General features: G+C 37.1%; 2 protein-coding genes across 2 annotated transcripts; one reads left to right on the top strand and one right to left on the bottom strand.

Moving 5' to 3' along the window:
- Nucleotides 1-2764: 2764 nt before the first annotated feature.
- il12bb (interleukin 12B, b) lies at nucleotides 2765-6058 on the top strand. Its single transcript, XM_014985946.2, has 9 exons — nucleotides 2765-2872; nucleotides 3355-3448; nucleotides 3542-3643; nucleotides 3848-4030; nucleotides 4723-4828; nucleotides 4982-5151; nucleotides 5293-5453; nucleotides 5536-5657; nucleotides 5780-6058. The coding sequence occupies exons 2-9, from the start codon at nucleotides 3355-3357 to the stop codon at nucleotides 5811-5813; spliced, it is 972 nt and encodes a 323-aa protein (XP_014841432.1). The 5' UTR covers nucleotides 2765-2872; the 3' UTR covers nucleotides 5814-6058.
- A 641-nt stretch (nucleotides 6059-6699) lies between these two features.
- ublcp1 (ubiquitin-like domain containing CTD phosphatase 1) lies at nucleotides 6700-12707 on the bottom strand. Its single transcript, XM_014985948.2, has 11 exons — nucleotides 12587-12707; nucleotides 12042-12286; nucleotides 11866-11957; nucleotides 11021-11106; nucleotides 10806-10921; nucleotides 10565-10663; nucleotides 9442-9479; nucleotides 8974-9072; nucleotides 8707-8823; nucleotides 8489-8616; nucleotides 6700-7854 (listed from the first exon to the last, which is right to left on the bottom strand). Exons 2-11 carry the CDS (start codon nucleotides 12193-12195, stop codon nucleotides 7827-7829), a joined length of 957 nt encoding a protein of 318 aa, XP_014841434.1. The 5' UTR covers nucleotides 12196-12286; nucleotides 12587-12707; the 3' UTR covers nucleotides 6700-7826.
- Nucleotides 12708-13101: the final 394 nt, after the last annotated feature.

The following is a 13101-nucleotide window of genomic DNA, read 5'->3' as shown; positions in this document are numbered from 1 at the left end:
TTTTGTCCAGTGTTTATATTTTTTTCCATTTTTCACTAACTTCTTATGTTTTATGCAAATTGTGATGCTGTCAATTTACATTAAACAGTTTGTATCAGGGAGAAATAATCTACATAGCATCTAAATTAGAATATAAAGAACATATCTGATGTGATGCCAAAATATGAGGCTTTAATTATTTCAACTTGTTTTCTAAATTTAATGTAGAAAATAAATTACATTCATTTTACTTTCCTTGCAAAGGGAGACTTTAGTCAAGGTGGGTGAAGTTACAGTAAGTGACAAATACTAGTCAACACTGGTCCGAAATCTGTAGGTCTCTCCTTGAAAGCTGAATTATAATATATGATAAATTTGCCAGAAATTCAAGGATAAATCTAAATCAACAAAAAATGACTTAATGAGCAAAAAAATAAACCTGTTTTAGCCCAGATAGTGGCGAGAGTTAATTATGTCAGAAAATGTGCATCTCTTGAAGGACAAGAGGTGAATATTGCAGGAAGTGGGGCGCTGACCGACTCCTACCAGAGAAGACTGAACATTATCATTAAATCAAAAGGTGCTCCAATGAAGTTTTGATTCAGTTTGTTAGTTTTAAAATGTACGTCATACAAGTTTCCTCAAACAGTTGTTCCATATGGTGATAACTGTGGGCAGGAAATATTTGCTGCAGTGGTCAGTATCACAGCGGTTCTGACAAAGCCTCTGACTGACTCTGTTTTTGTCTGACAGTTTAATGAAGAGGAAGCTCAGGTTTGTCTGTAATGTTCCAGAGAAGAACTAGCCTTCTTTATCATTTTATTCATCTTTTTTAAAGCCACTGGTTATGATGCTGCCACCATAATAAATAATTACATTTTATTTCAGGGGATTTCCTCAGTCTGACCTCCAGTGGATTCCTGACCTCCAATTTGGGATCTACTGTATTAAGCAATAGTAAATAAAATGTTATTTTCTCCTTATTTTCCCAATTTTTTTTACATTTTAGTTTCAATATTTTACATGTACTTACTTTTCCCTGTGATAACATGAATGTATTGATTCTAAAAACTCATTGATCCAGAGATGTTATAGAGGAAGATATATACAGTTCTACTTGCATATAAACGTCCACTTATTGTTGACATTATCATAATAGATTTGGTCTTTTTAAATGTTTGAGCTCATCATGATACTTCCACCACCATGCTTGACAGCTGTAAAAATATTTGACTTGAAAGCCTTGTATAAACACACTTCTTGCATATTTTCGCCAAAGAGCTCAATTTTGACTTTGTCTTGAGATTTTCTTTGTTCATCAGGAGCAGACCGATGTTGAGCTTGAAGGTGTCGATGTAGCGGGGGTTATTTTTAGTCATCAGCCTCTCGGCTCATGTTGAGCGAGAACTTGCTTCACTGTGGACAATAACAATGGTGTTATTGAGGTGACAGGTTGGGTCAGATGTTTCCCATTTGGGCAGATTTTGGTGTTCCAACAGAACTGACCTCCCCTACAAACATCATCAGTGTTCAGACAGATAAAGCTGGTCAACATTAAGCTGCTGCCACGACTCAGACCTGTTGCATATTTCATCAATTTTGACATACATAGAGGTCAAATATCCATCCAGGTTTCAGAAAAAGCATTTGGTAGACATTATAACATTAAAAATAAATATTGAGAAAGTATGTTATGGCTGCATGCAAAGGATTAGACTCAGTCTAGGTTAGAGGCAGATAATGGCAGAAAATCATGAATGCAGTGTTCAAACTCGTCCAACTAAAAATTGGAAGCAGAATTGAGACATTTTTTGGGGGGGAGTATGAAACAAAAGGCACAAGTTTGCTTTGGGGAAAGATTTGCTTTTATCCACAAAGAGAAAGGACATCTCTCCTCCTTCAGCAGAGGAAATGTATCAAAGCTGCCCTTTTTCGTTTTGTTTTCTCTTATATTTGAAACTACACTGATGAGTCAAAGGGAAAAGGTTTTGGCGATTCTTTTCAGAGGGATAAATTAAGAGAAAGTGAGAGTTAGAAATGATATAGTTTCAAACCACTTCCCTCCTACTACAGTCATCTGTCACCTTTTTGTTCAGAGGCTGATGAGATTTAAAAGAAACTTCTGCAGCTAAGTCGAAGGTTTATTTATAAGAAGTGGTCTCATTACAGAAACTCACTAAATGTTAGGGGTCATATTGCAGGATGAAGAAACGACCCTTTTCATACATTATTATAAACTTGTTCTTTACATTCATCGATCCTTTTTTCCAAATCAAATCCAGGGGTTTCTCGTTGTGATTTTTCCAGTTAAAACGACATTTTGGAGCATTGTTTTCTTCCAGAGAAGTATTGGTTGTGTTTCAGTGTCATCAATTAAACAGCTGCATATCTCCAGTTCCCTTTCCACGCGGTTGTTATTTGGTTGCGCTCACTTCCCCTGATCTGGTCAGTGCAGCAACTTAATAGTCAAACATGCACTTTTTATGTGGAACATGAACAGGTCTTTTGTTGTAAAAGATGTGACGTCTTTTGCATGATGGTGACTTAACTGAGCTCACAACTGTCATCAATCACACGGCAAATGTCAAAGGTGAGACATTTGCTACTGATTAACAAAACACAAACAAACACTTGGATCTGCTTTTTGATCGACTGAATGAAGGGACGTGGAAACCTATCCCCTGCACACACACACACTCGCACACAAATGCACACGTGCACACACACAGACACACACACACACGCACACGCACAAATGCACACACACTCGGGGGATTTTTTTAGCCTGGTGCATAAATACTCCAGGAGCATGCTGAGTCTAGACAGACAAGACACAGCCTTCCTCTGATCTGCTTTCAAGTTCAACATTTTTGGATCAAGCGACAGGATAAAGGTAAACTACACTCATTATGTATTTATTTTAATTTGCTCTGTTATTTGAATGTATAGCATACTGCTGAATTCATTCAAAAATCAGTTGAAGGAACAAAGGTTTGCTTAAATTTTAACCTAAATTATTCATCACATAAAAAGTGTTTAATATGTGATGTTCGGTCAATATTTTCCTCAATATTCTCATTTTCAATATTTGTAATATCTATGTGCTGGGATATTTAAACCCGCTGGTCCTCAGTCTGAAATCATCAGGTGAAAATATGTGTTGGATGAAAAGAAAGAAAATAAAAGTTGTATTTATACTCTTTATTAAAGCTTAGGTTTTTCCATCCCCTCTAGATGTGATGTTTTTGTCTTTGTAATTTATAAACACATTCTATTTGTAGCTCCTAAACTATGAAATATTGCTGACCTAGTTTAATAACCTCACATACCTCAAAACAGGTTTTCATGTTTTTAATGTATTCTCATCTCTTACAGATGCAGTTGTTGCTCCTGTTGGTTCTAAGTGCCAGCCTTTGCTTTGCCAACTCCAGCATCTCCCATCCCAGAATCCAGACTCTAATGGACAATGGTTTTTATCTCTTTTCTTTTTTGCTCGTCTCTTTTTAGCCACCCTCATGTTAAATATTAACTCATCTCTTATTTCTTTTTATGATCTCCCCAGCTGTGGTGGTACAGGTACCACATGCTCATGGCAGCATAGTGGAAGTTCCCCTGACCTGCGGAGACTCTTATCAGGACGATGAAGTGTTTTGGAAGAAAAATGGTAAAAAAATAAATAAAAATTGTTAGATATTCAGTGCAGCTAATATCATATTTGTAGAACACCTTCACTGAGGGCTAATTCAGAGCATAATCTTAATAAAAGACACCTGATATTTTGCTGTTGTAGTAGAAGTTAACAAAGACATAGGAAGTTTACAAACCTGAGAGGAACATAACTGATACTATTAACTTCTGGATTTCTCAGGGGAGGAAATGACGCCAGCTCTGCAGGGAAACCAGATCACCGTTTTGGTGAAAGAGATGAAAGCAGGAAACTACTCCTGTCACCTCAGCTCTAGTGGAGAATACCTGAACCACACGCTGATCCTGGTCCAGCTGGATCCAGACAACAGGACTGTCATCCTGGAGGAGAAATCCCCCGGACAAGGTGAGAGGAGAAAGGGATGACTGAGAGGGAATCAGGTTATGGGATCCAAGAAAAATTAAAAAATAATAGGATGGATGTCGCTGTTCTGCTAAAATAAGAATAATGGAGAGAACTGAAATAACATTCTTTGATAAATTATTAGCTAAATTAGAGATTCTTTTAAAATGGCTTAGATCATCACGGGTTTTTTTTATTGAACTATAACTTCATAAAAAAATCAGTTATCAAATAATCATGTCACATACTACTAAGAAAAAAAGCCATCCAGACCATCCTAAATAAAAATCTCCTAACACAGAAACTGGGTGTGCCACCTTTAGCAGAAACAACAGATAATCTGTGAAAAGATCAATCTGCACCTCCTCCATGAGAAAAGGGAAAGAATGAAGGAAAAGGGGAAAAAAGGGAGAAAAAATAACATTTAATTTTGGTCCTGATGTTAGGTAACAATGATCAATTAAAGAATACACATTTATTTTAAATATAGCATATAGAAACACCTAAAGCTAAACATTAGTTGGTTATTATGCCGTTATGCATGGTGTTATTCTTAACACTGTTGCTTTGCAAAAAGAGGATCTTGAGTTTAAATCTGGGCTGGTCCTTTTCTGTGTTGTTCTCATCCATTTGCAGCTTCCTGCTTAGAAAAGCAGCAGGTTAAGTCCATTATTTTTTTATTCTTATTCCTGCAGGTCACATCTATTGCTCAGCACAGAATTACAAAGGCTCTTTCCACTGCACCTGGAAGAAAACGCATCACAGATCCCATGCTGCTGTGCTCCTGGTTAAGGCACACCGGTAAGGACAGAAGTCTCTCTTCATTAGTCTCCCACTAATTTAAATAAAGAGTCTGAGTATCACTTTAAATAAACTTGGTGCAATACTTTCATAAAGGGGCTATTGTCTATTACCTGTTTTAGATCATAATTTATCCATTTGTTTTGAATCCAGTAACATGGATGAGATTTCCTGTGTGCTGGATGCTGATGGGTTGGGGGTTCAGTGCCAGGATGTCGACTGCCCTTACAAAGAGGAAACACACCAAATCCAGTTCACCATTTACATGCACAGCTACTCTCGTCTGGAGGCCTACACAAAGTCATTCTACCTGAGAGAGATTGGTAGGTCCATTTACAGAAATATCAGGGTTTGATGTTATGATTTTTTGCATTTAGTGATTACATATGTGATTATGTTTTTCTGACTTCTCATTTGGAGATTTACTTACTTTTCTTGACTTCATCTCTTCATATTGTATCCAGTGAGGCCAGAAAACCTCCCCAACCTGCACATAAGTTGTGGCCAGGTGTTCAGCTGGGACTACCCGGACACCTGGGAAAAGCCCCGCACCTACTTCAGCCTCCACTTCCAGGTCAAGGTCGTCCAGAATGGACAATCCTGCCACACCGAAAAGATCCTACTGGTAACCGAAATGCAAATGTCAATTTAAGATTCCAGTTTGGCCAAATCACTTTATGTTTAAGCTGTGGTGTCAATTATTTCAGGAGCCTAAAATCACTGAAGAAACTAAGTTTGAAGTCAATATCAAATCCAAGAAGTATGTTTTCTGTGTGAGAGCTCAGGACAAATTTACCCAGGGACCGTGGAGCCCCTGGAGTGAGTACACGTAAGTGCTTCAGTCTACCTTCTTAAAATATAAAGAAATGTTATTGAAACTATTTTTAGTCCTAAAATAAACTCACTTTTCCGCCACTTGTTTTAATCATAATTAGTTTTTTTTTTCTCCAGAGTGAACAAAAACATCATGAACTGCCATTCCTAAAACGAAGCAAGTTGGGAAAATGTGACAACTACTTTAAAACCAGATTTTCAGTTTTTTTAAGCCCTGCTAAAAATGAATGAATGTATACATGTACAGTATTTATTCCTTTTTATTTAAGTTACTTTTATAAGTTTACAATGGATGAAAACCTTTGTGAATTACTAAATTGAATATTGTTTCTTTTTTTAAACCAATTTTCCAAAATGTTTTTCTTTTATATTTCATAATAAAATCCAGCATCTCTATTTCTTGTGTGATCATCTTAAAATACTTCCTTCACTGCACAGAAAATTATCTACAAATGGAAAACATTCAAAGCAAAAACAGCCAACATGTGCATAGCTGTCAGAGCAACCAGAAAGGCACTGCACAGATTTAACTTAAACAGGAGGTTCTTTAAGAAAAACATAAACACCAAATTAATATTTGCTAAATGAACAAAGTCAAAGACCAGAACTTATGGAAAAAAAAACATTCTTTGAACAAATAAGACCAAGGCTGAATTATTCTGACACCAGAACAGGTTTGGGAGAAAACAAATGCAACAGAAACACCACAGCAAACATAAAGTCAAAGCGACAATGGGGTGTAGATCGCGCCATATTTATATGTTACACTATCCCAGTCAAAGACTAGATTGAGAATCTGCTGCATGACTCTACATGTGCAAAACTGAAACATTATGCAAAGTGTAGAACATGGAGGTGGAGGTGTGATGGTTTGATGATCATTTGCTGCAGCAGGACCTGGTCAGCTCACCATCATGGAACTGACCGTGAATTCTACTACAACTCAGACGGTGCTGGAGACGATGAGTAAAAAAAGTTACAGCATTAAAAAAAAACTCATTTTAAAGAGTTAGAGGAGCAATAAGCAGCAGAGACAATTTTGGTACAAAAAAGTTTTTATGGTTAAATTTACAGGAAGTTCATAAGAAAACAAAAAGTCAGTCAATGACATCATCCCATGAAATGATAAACTACACCTTCATCTATAGCTTAAAATGACTTTTGGTAACAACGGAAATAGTCTAAATTAGACTTACATTGTTTGGTAAAATCTTTCAATACCAAAAAAAAAAAACTCAAGCAACTGATCCTTGTTTGAATGAGTGTTTTAAAGTGTGCATGTAGAAATTACACACAGAAAAGACACCCAAAACGAAAACAGAACAAACACATTTTTGGGCAAATACACGTCAACACCCATCCAGCCTTGACCAGAGCTGCACACTTAACTCATGAATATATTATAGCAAAACATGCATTGAAGTCCATTGTAATGGTCAGTGATGTAATCAGTGTCAAAATTTGATGGATATTTTATTTTTTATCTCACAGTAGTTTTAGTGGTTATTGCATATTGTTGTATAGCAGTGATCAAATCTGCTTTTGGTTTGGACCACTGCTCTAAAAAAAAAAAGAAACGGGTACAAATTAAAGTTCTTCATTACAACCAAGAGATTTTCTAGATATGCAACGTACACTGTTAGCCGCTAAGCCAAATGACTCCCTGCACTCTGAAAACACTTCAATACCTGTTATGAGAGGTGATATTTGAGCTTTGTGAACCAGAATGGGTTCAGAGGTGGGATGAACACACAGGAACATGACCTTTAATTTCCTCCAACATTTATGTAACAAAAGAGATGTAAACAACTGTAGAAATCTGTAGGCCACTGTGGACTTGACTGAGTGTTATAGCTGTCCATCATGAGCTGGTCGTCACTCTGGAATTTGTCACGGCAATGAATGTGAAGAAAATATTCAGACCAAGAAGACCATGCAAATATATAAAGGAGGAAGGAAGCTAGTTCTGACAGTGTTGGTGTCTGCAACATTACGGGTTAATTGGTGATCTAAGTCCAACAGGGTTGTTTGGAGAGATGGATTTGGGTGTGCGTGTGTGTGTGTGTATATGTGTGTGTGTGCGTGCGTGTGTGTGTGTTGGGTAGAACTGAAGGATGGGGTTGTTGTTTCTAGCCCAATTGTTTGTAGATAGTTGACTGTTTCCTCAGTGCTGCTGCCTCTTGGATAAGTACCTACAAAAACACACAAATTAAATTACTTTCACTTCACAACCAATAGATGTTAGGAATATACAGTATCTTAAAAAAACTAAACCTTCAAATGTTGTCACAGTACAGCTATAAATCTTAATTTGCTGGAATTTAATGTAATAGTAGAGATGCACGACATGTTGGCACCAACACTGGTATCAGTCGATCATTTTAACAATCGATATTAATGTTCATATTCTTGCTATTTTTTATAGGAGGGGATCGGAGGAGGTTGGTCATGTGGTATTTGTTTGGTCATGTGACATTAGCTGTGATTTCAGTGCAAACAGGACCATGAAGACCAAGGAACAGATGATCTGTGGACATCTGTTCAAAGCGGAACAGATGTCTGGTTTATGAACTCCTCAAACTTGACCTCTATGGAAGAGCTGAAAGAAGGTTTTGAAAGAAAGCTGAAATGAGCACAGTTTTCTGTTTGTCACAATCCATGAAGGTGGTTCACCAAATATGTGGAAGATGCTGCTTTCATTATTATCATCAAAGTTCAATATCTACTTTTGATTTTGTAAGGTAGTGTACTGTCCATGGCTTACAGATGTTGTGTTTGTGATTAAAAGAATACTATTCATTGCCTTGTTAACACATTTTACACTACCTCTCCCAATGCTTATGATTAAGTCCACTGAAGTCTTCAAGCTTGGCGATTTCTTTCAGGTACTGAGCCAGTTTAGAGAGCTCTCTGTCCTTCTCCCTGTTGAGATGGGCCTTCATGAAGGGTCGGATCTAGCAAACAGCAGCACAAAGTAAGGTGCAAGTCACAGCAGCATGTGTGGATCACAGAGCCTATGCAGAAGAGGAAAAAGTACAGCCAACCTTTAGTCCATTCTGTGGATTCATGAGGAAATTTCGTCCGATGTCATCAAACATGATGGTGTTCTTTCTGTTGTAAAACTCCCCATACTTTCCCCAGATCACACCTAAAGGCTTCACCTGGAGATGTCATGGAAAACAGAAAGTCAGGGCAGTTATTATGGTAATCACCCTAAACAGGAGGACACTTTTTTTACAGTGCATCTAAGTTAAATGAACTAATGCGAGTGAAGATGGGAATGAAACAAGAAACGTTTCAGGTGTACGAACCTCCACCACCCCTCTCTTCGGGGTGTGAACTGTGATCATGGCTCCGCTGTCCAACATGAATGTGATCTTGTAACTTGGGTTTTCCGTCACTCCCAACTCCTGCATGTATGGAAACACACAGATACAGTATGTACAGCCTAAACTCACTGTGTACGAATGTTCAACACCGCCACCTTCTGGAAAGATTGTGGTACTGCAAATTTAGAAACAATTTTGGGATGCATCTACTCAATGTGATGAGAAGGGGGAATAAATTGGATTTGTTTTGATGAAACGATGTTTATGTATGTAAAACAATTATTTTGTGATGTCTTTACTAATTATTTTTGAACAATTTATCGGTTGGAGTAAAATCCCAATCAATAAATAAATCCCTTTTATCCAGGCATAGCAGAATGTTTAAGAAAAACTGGCCTAGGCAAAATTACACACTTTGAAAAAAACAAAAAAAACAAGAGGAATACTTGCTTTCATCTTGGCCTCTATCCACTTCATACTTGTAGCAGCTAAAGAGAGAAAGCACGAGTATACATCGTTAAACCCAGGAATCTTGAAAGATGGAGATAAACATATTGATTTTTCTACATTTGATAAATATTCCCCAACTTTTCAATTCGTTAGAATGCTACACAAAAACAAATTCAAATAAAAATTTTATATATAATTTTTTTTTATCAAATCAACTCCTAAATTTCAAACAGATTGCAGAGCAGATTTCTGTTAATTATAATGATCACAGCTTAATAATAATGAAAACTGTATTTATGTGGCTTCGTCACAAATAAACCTCCATTTCACGCAGCATGGATGCAAAATTTATGCAAAAGTAGCCTTGAGTAAGTATTGAGTGCATATACTGTACAGTATATGGAGATACTGCTTAGGACATTACATAAACTAGGATATATTTAAAGACTATTTTTCTTGATCAGGTGTAATGTTCAAGTTCTTAAATACTCAAATTACTCAAAATAAACCCTAATTATATCACTCTGAGTACAATGATGCACCAGAAGTGGCTGAATTAGAAAGATTTGCCAAACAAAACTTTAACTTTTATGTTCTCACACACTTTTCAGTTCATCAGGTACACGAAAACGACTAATATTTGGCCTATTTTCCATAGCAGTTGATCTCTGTATTAACACAGGAAGCTATGCTACGCCATTATATTGTCATATTAGGGTTACCTTTTGACATTTAAGCAAGTATTAAACGTATGTTTTATTAAGCCCATACTTATACAGCAATTCTTTACTGGTCTGATGTAATGTTCTAATTTTATCTACCATATTTTTATTAGCTGCAGGTGGAAAATCATCCTAATTAACAAAAATAAAGGCCTGAAAACATCAGTTTTGGAAACTACAGGAAGTGTTTCATGAAATTAACTTTTCAGGAATATTCTAATTTATAAAATGGGCTTGTAGCTGATGAAAACCTATTTTATTTTGGTTCATCTTCAAAGCTAGCCAAGAGGGAAGTTTTTTTTAGTCATATTCGTCAAAAAACTGTTCACGGACATCTAAGGAATGCTAAAACCATTCCTCCAATCGATATAACTAAACCAGAGAATGGAGACGGTACTTACACCAGATGACAATGTCGTAGTCCTCATAGGCAGATGTGAGGAACTCATGAAGGAAAGGTCTCATCAGCTCCTGACCCGTTTCAGCACAGGACTTGTGATCTAAACACACATAACATCAATTTCCAGGTTCAAATGATGAGATGATGTGTTGCCAAGGATTTCTGTTTTCCAGTGAAACCAAAACTTTGAGGAAAAGTGAATTATACATTAGTCAGGTTCTCATATCTTGTCTCTAACTCACCAAACAGAGTGTAGTCCACATCCAATACCAGGAGCCTCTTGCCTTCTCTGGGAGGATTCAGTTCCTCGACTTTATAGTCTTTGACTCTGCGAGCTATTTTAGCTAGATTCTCCTCTCTGAAGACCCGAGAAACACAAAGTGATAAATAGATATCTCCTTTCAACATGTCCTCTTATTTTATTAACCATCTGCACTCAGGCTGTTAACTTTCTTACCTGTTCTGCACCTCTATGACTTCCTCCTCAATGTCAAAATCATTTACAACATCGTCATTGTCTGGGGGAGGAGCTAAAACGTCTTCCTTTAAAATGAACAAATATACATGTGTAACATTCACCATTCAGGTCAATAATCAGAAAAAAATCTTAAATATATCCAGCCATAAATTTACATACACTCATCATGGTAAAAAGCTGTCAATAGTTGAGGAAATTGAAGGTTTTCTTCCTTCTTCATTATTCAAACAGGTTGTGCAAACCACCAGATGAATTGGCAGTAACACTGTTATGATCCGATCATGCTTCACAGTTGATACAGAATTCATTGGCATAAAGTCTTTCCCTGAATACCCCCAAAACTATTCCAAATAAATGAAGTTATAGGTAAATTAATACATGTAAATATTGCCCTCTCAATTTGATTATATTAAAAAAGTGCCATCTGGCTGCTGTTTTATCCATAAAAAAATAAAAATCTTGTTTGTAGTTTCTGAAAAGCTTTACACCATAGGGCCCTCCTTAAACATCTTCTCCCAAATTAGCAAATGTCATCGAATATGTTACTAGCATGGAAATCTCGTAGCAGTAATTGTGCATACAATAATATTGTAATATTAAAAATTGTGTTATGTTGTGCATATTCATTCCACTCTGAAAAAAAAGAATGCTTCAAATGAATCCTTAAGGGACAAAAACAAAGGACATTCCTGTCCATGATAAGCGCAATCTGTGCATCATAGTAAATTTCATAAAACCTCTTAATAGAGCTGTTGTAGTTTGACAGAGTTGTTACTATGAACTGCATGCCATTGTAGCACCTCTGCTCTCACCCTTCCACTTACCAGGCTTTCTTCTCTGGTACCCATCATCATAATTTTGGTATTAGGCTTTAGTTTCAAAGAGCCCAGCTTAACCTCATCCTCTGCAGGTTTACCTGGAAACAGGAATTAAAAGAAACAGAGTAAGAATTAGAAGTCATTTAATAATGATGCTAAGGGATTTATCTGTGCCCTCTCACCTTTAATCTTTAGTCCCAGTAGTTTCTGTCTCTCTGGTAACACCCCAGTCAGACTCTTGATAGACTGTTTCAGGTCCATCACAGTGTCCTCCTCAGAAAGAGAACTGATGGAGTACTCCTGTCCTCCCCACTTTATGATCACTGACACAGACATGGCTTACACGGGCTCTTCACGAACATGCACGACACTGACCTTTGTGCACACACCTGCTGCTGTTTCTACCAGGACTAACAAACATCCACACCTTGAAAACAGAGGGGAAAAGGCAAAGTAACAGGAGAGGTGTTCAGTGACCAGCAACAGCTCGAAACAAAACACGCAAATCAGTGAAGCAGCAAGAGAAACACAAAGTAACTCTTTAATTTATTTAGGTATTTAAGACAAACAGACGAATTCCTTCCGATGAGAGAGGACACTTTGATTATTTTTAGCATGCGGTGGCTAACAGTGACTAGCAGCAATGTAAACACGGAGGGTATTAGAACATGTTAGCATTAAATAATAAGAGGAGCCTGGTAGCTCTTATAGTTCAGAGCAAGCTAACCTGGAATACTTGACTGTGACTCCAGGGATTTGACAGAAACGTAAATGAATGAAGTTCTCGCTTCCGTTTCATTCATCGATAGATAAATACCGTGCTCTTCCTGGCGTTCCCCTACCTTTCCGGTAGTGACGTAGGAAAAAGACTGTTCCCATAGTGACCGCTTGTCAACAGATTAACAGCAATTTGAAGCAGGCTTTAAACACATAATATCCTTTTAACACTATGCTTATGTTTCTGTCTCTGTTCCTTCCAAGCCTTTCAAATGTGATTAGGTTTTGTGCTCGTTGTAGCCCACATTGTCATTGTCTTTCCTTACAATTTCTGAAAATCATTTTAGCAATACCTTTTTTTTGAGCAATGCCTTTTTTTCACCATTGCTCTGTTGGAATCCCATTAAGTCTGGTGTATAGTTATCACAGAATTATTGAAGGAATAGGTTCGTTATACCAGCAGTCAAAAATATGGTACTTTGATGACTTACTGGTGGAACCAAGCATTCTACTTTCTAGCTCAAA

The sequence above is a fragment of the Poecilia mexicana genome, unplaced genomic scaffold (genome assembly GCF_051168715.1).
Source record: "Poecilia mexicana isolate PSO_F unplaced genomic scaffold, ASM5116871v1 scaffold_14, whole genome shotgun sequence".
NCBI classification, from domain to species: Eukaryota; Metazoa; Chordata; class Actinopteri; order Cyprinodontiformes; family Poeciliidae; genus Poecilia; species Poecilia mexicana.
This window is presented reverse-complemented; position numbering and strand designations above follow the sequence as displayed.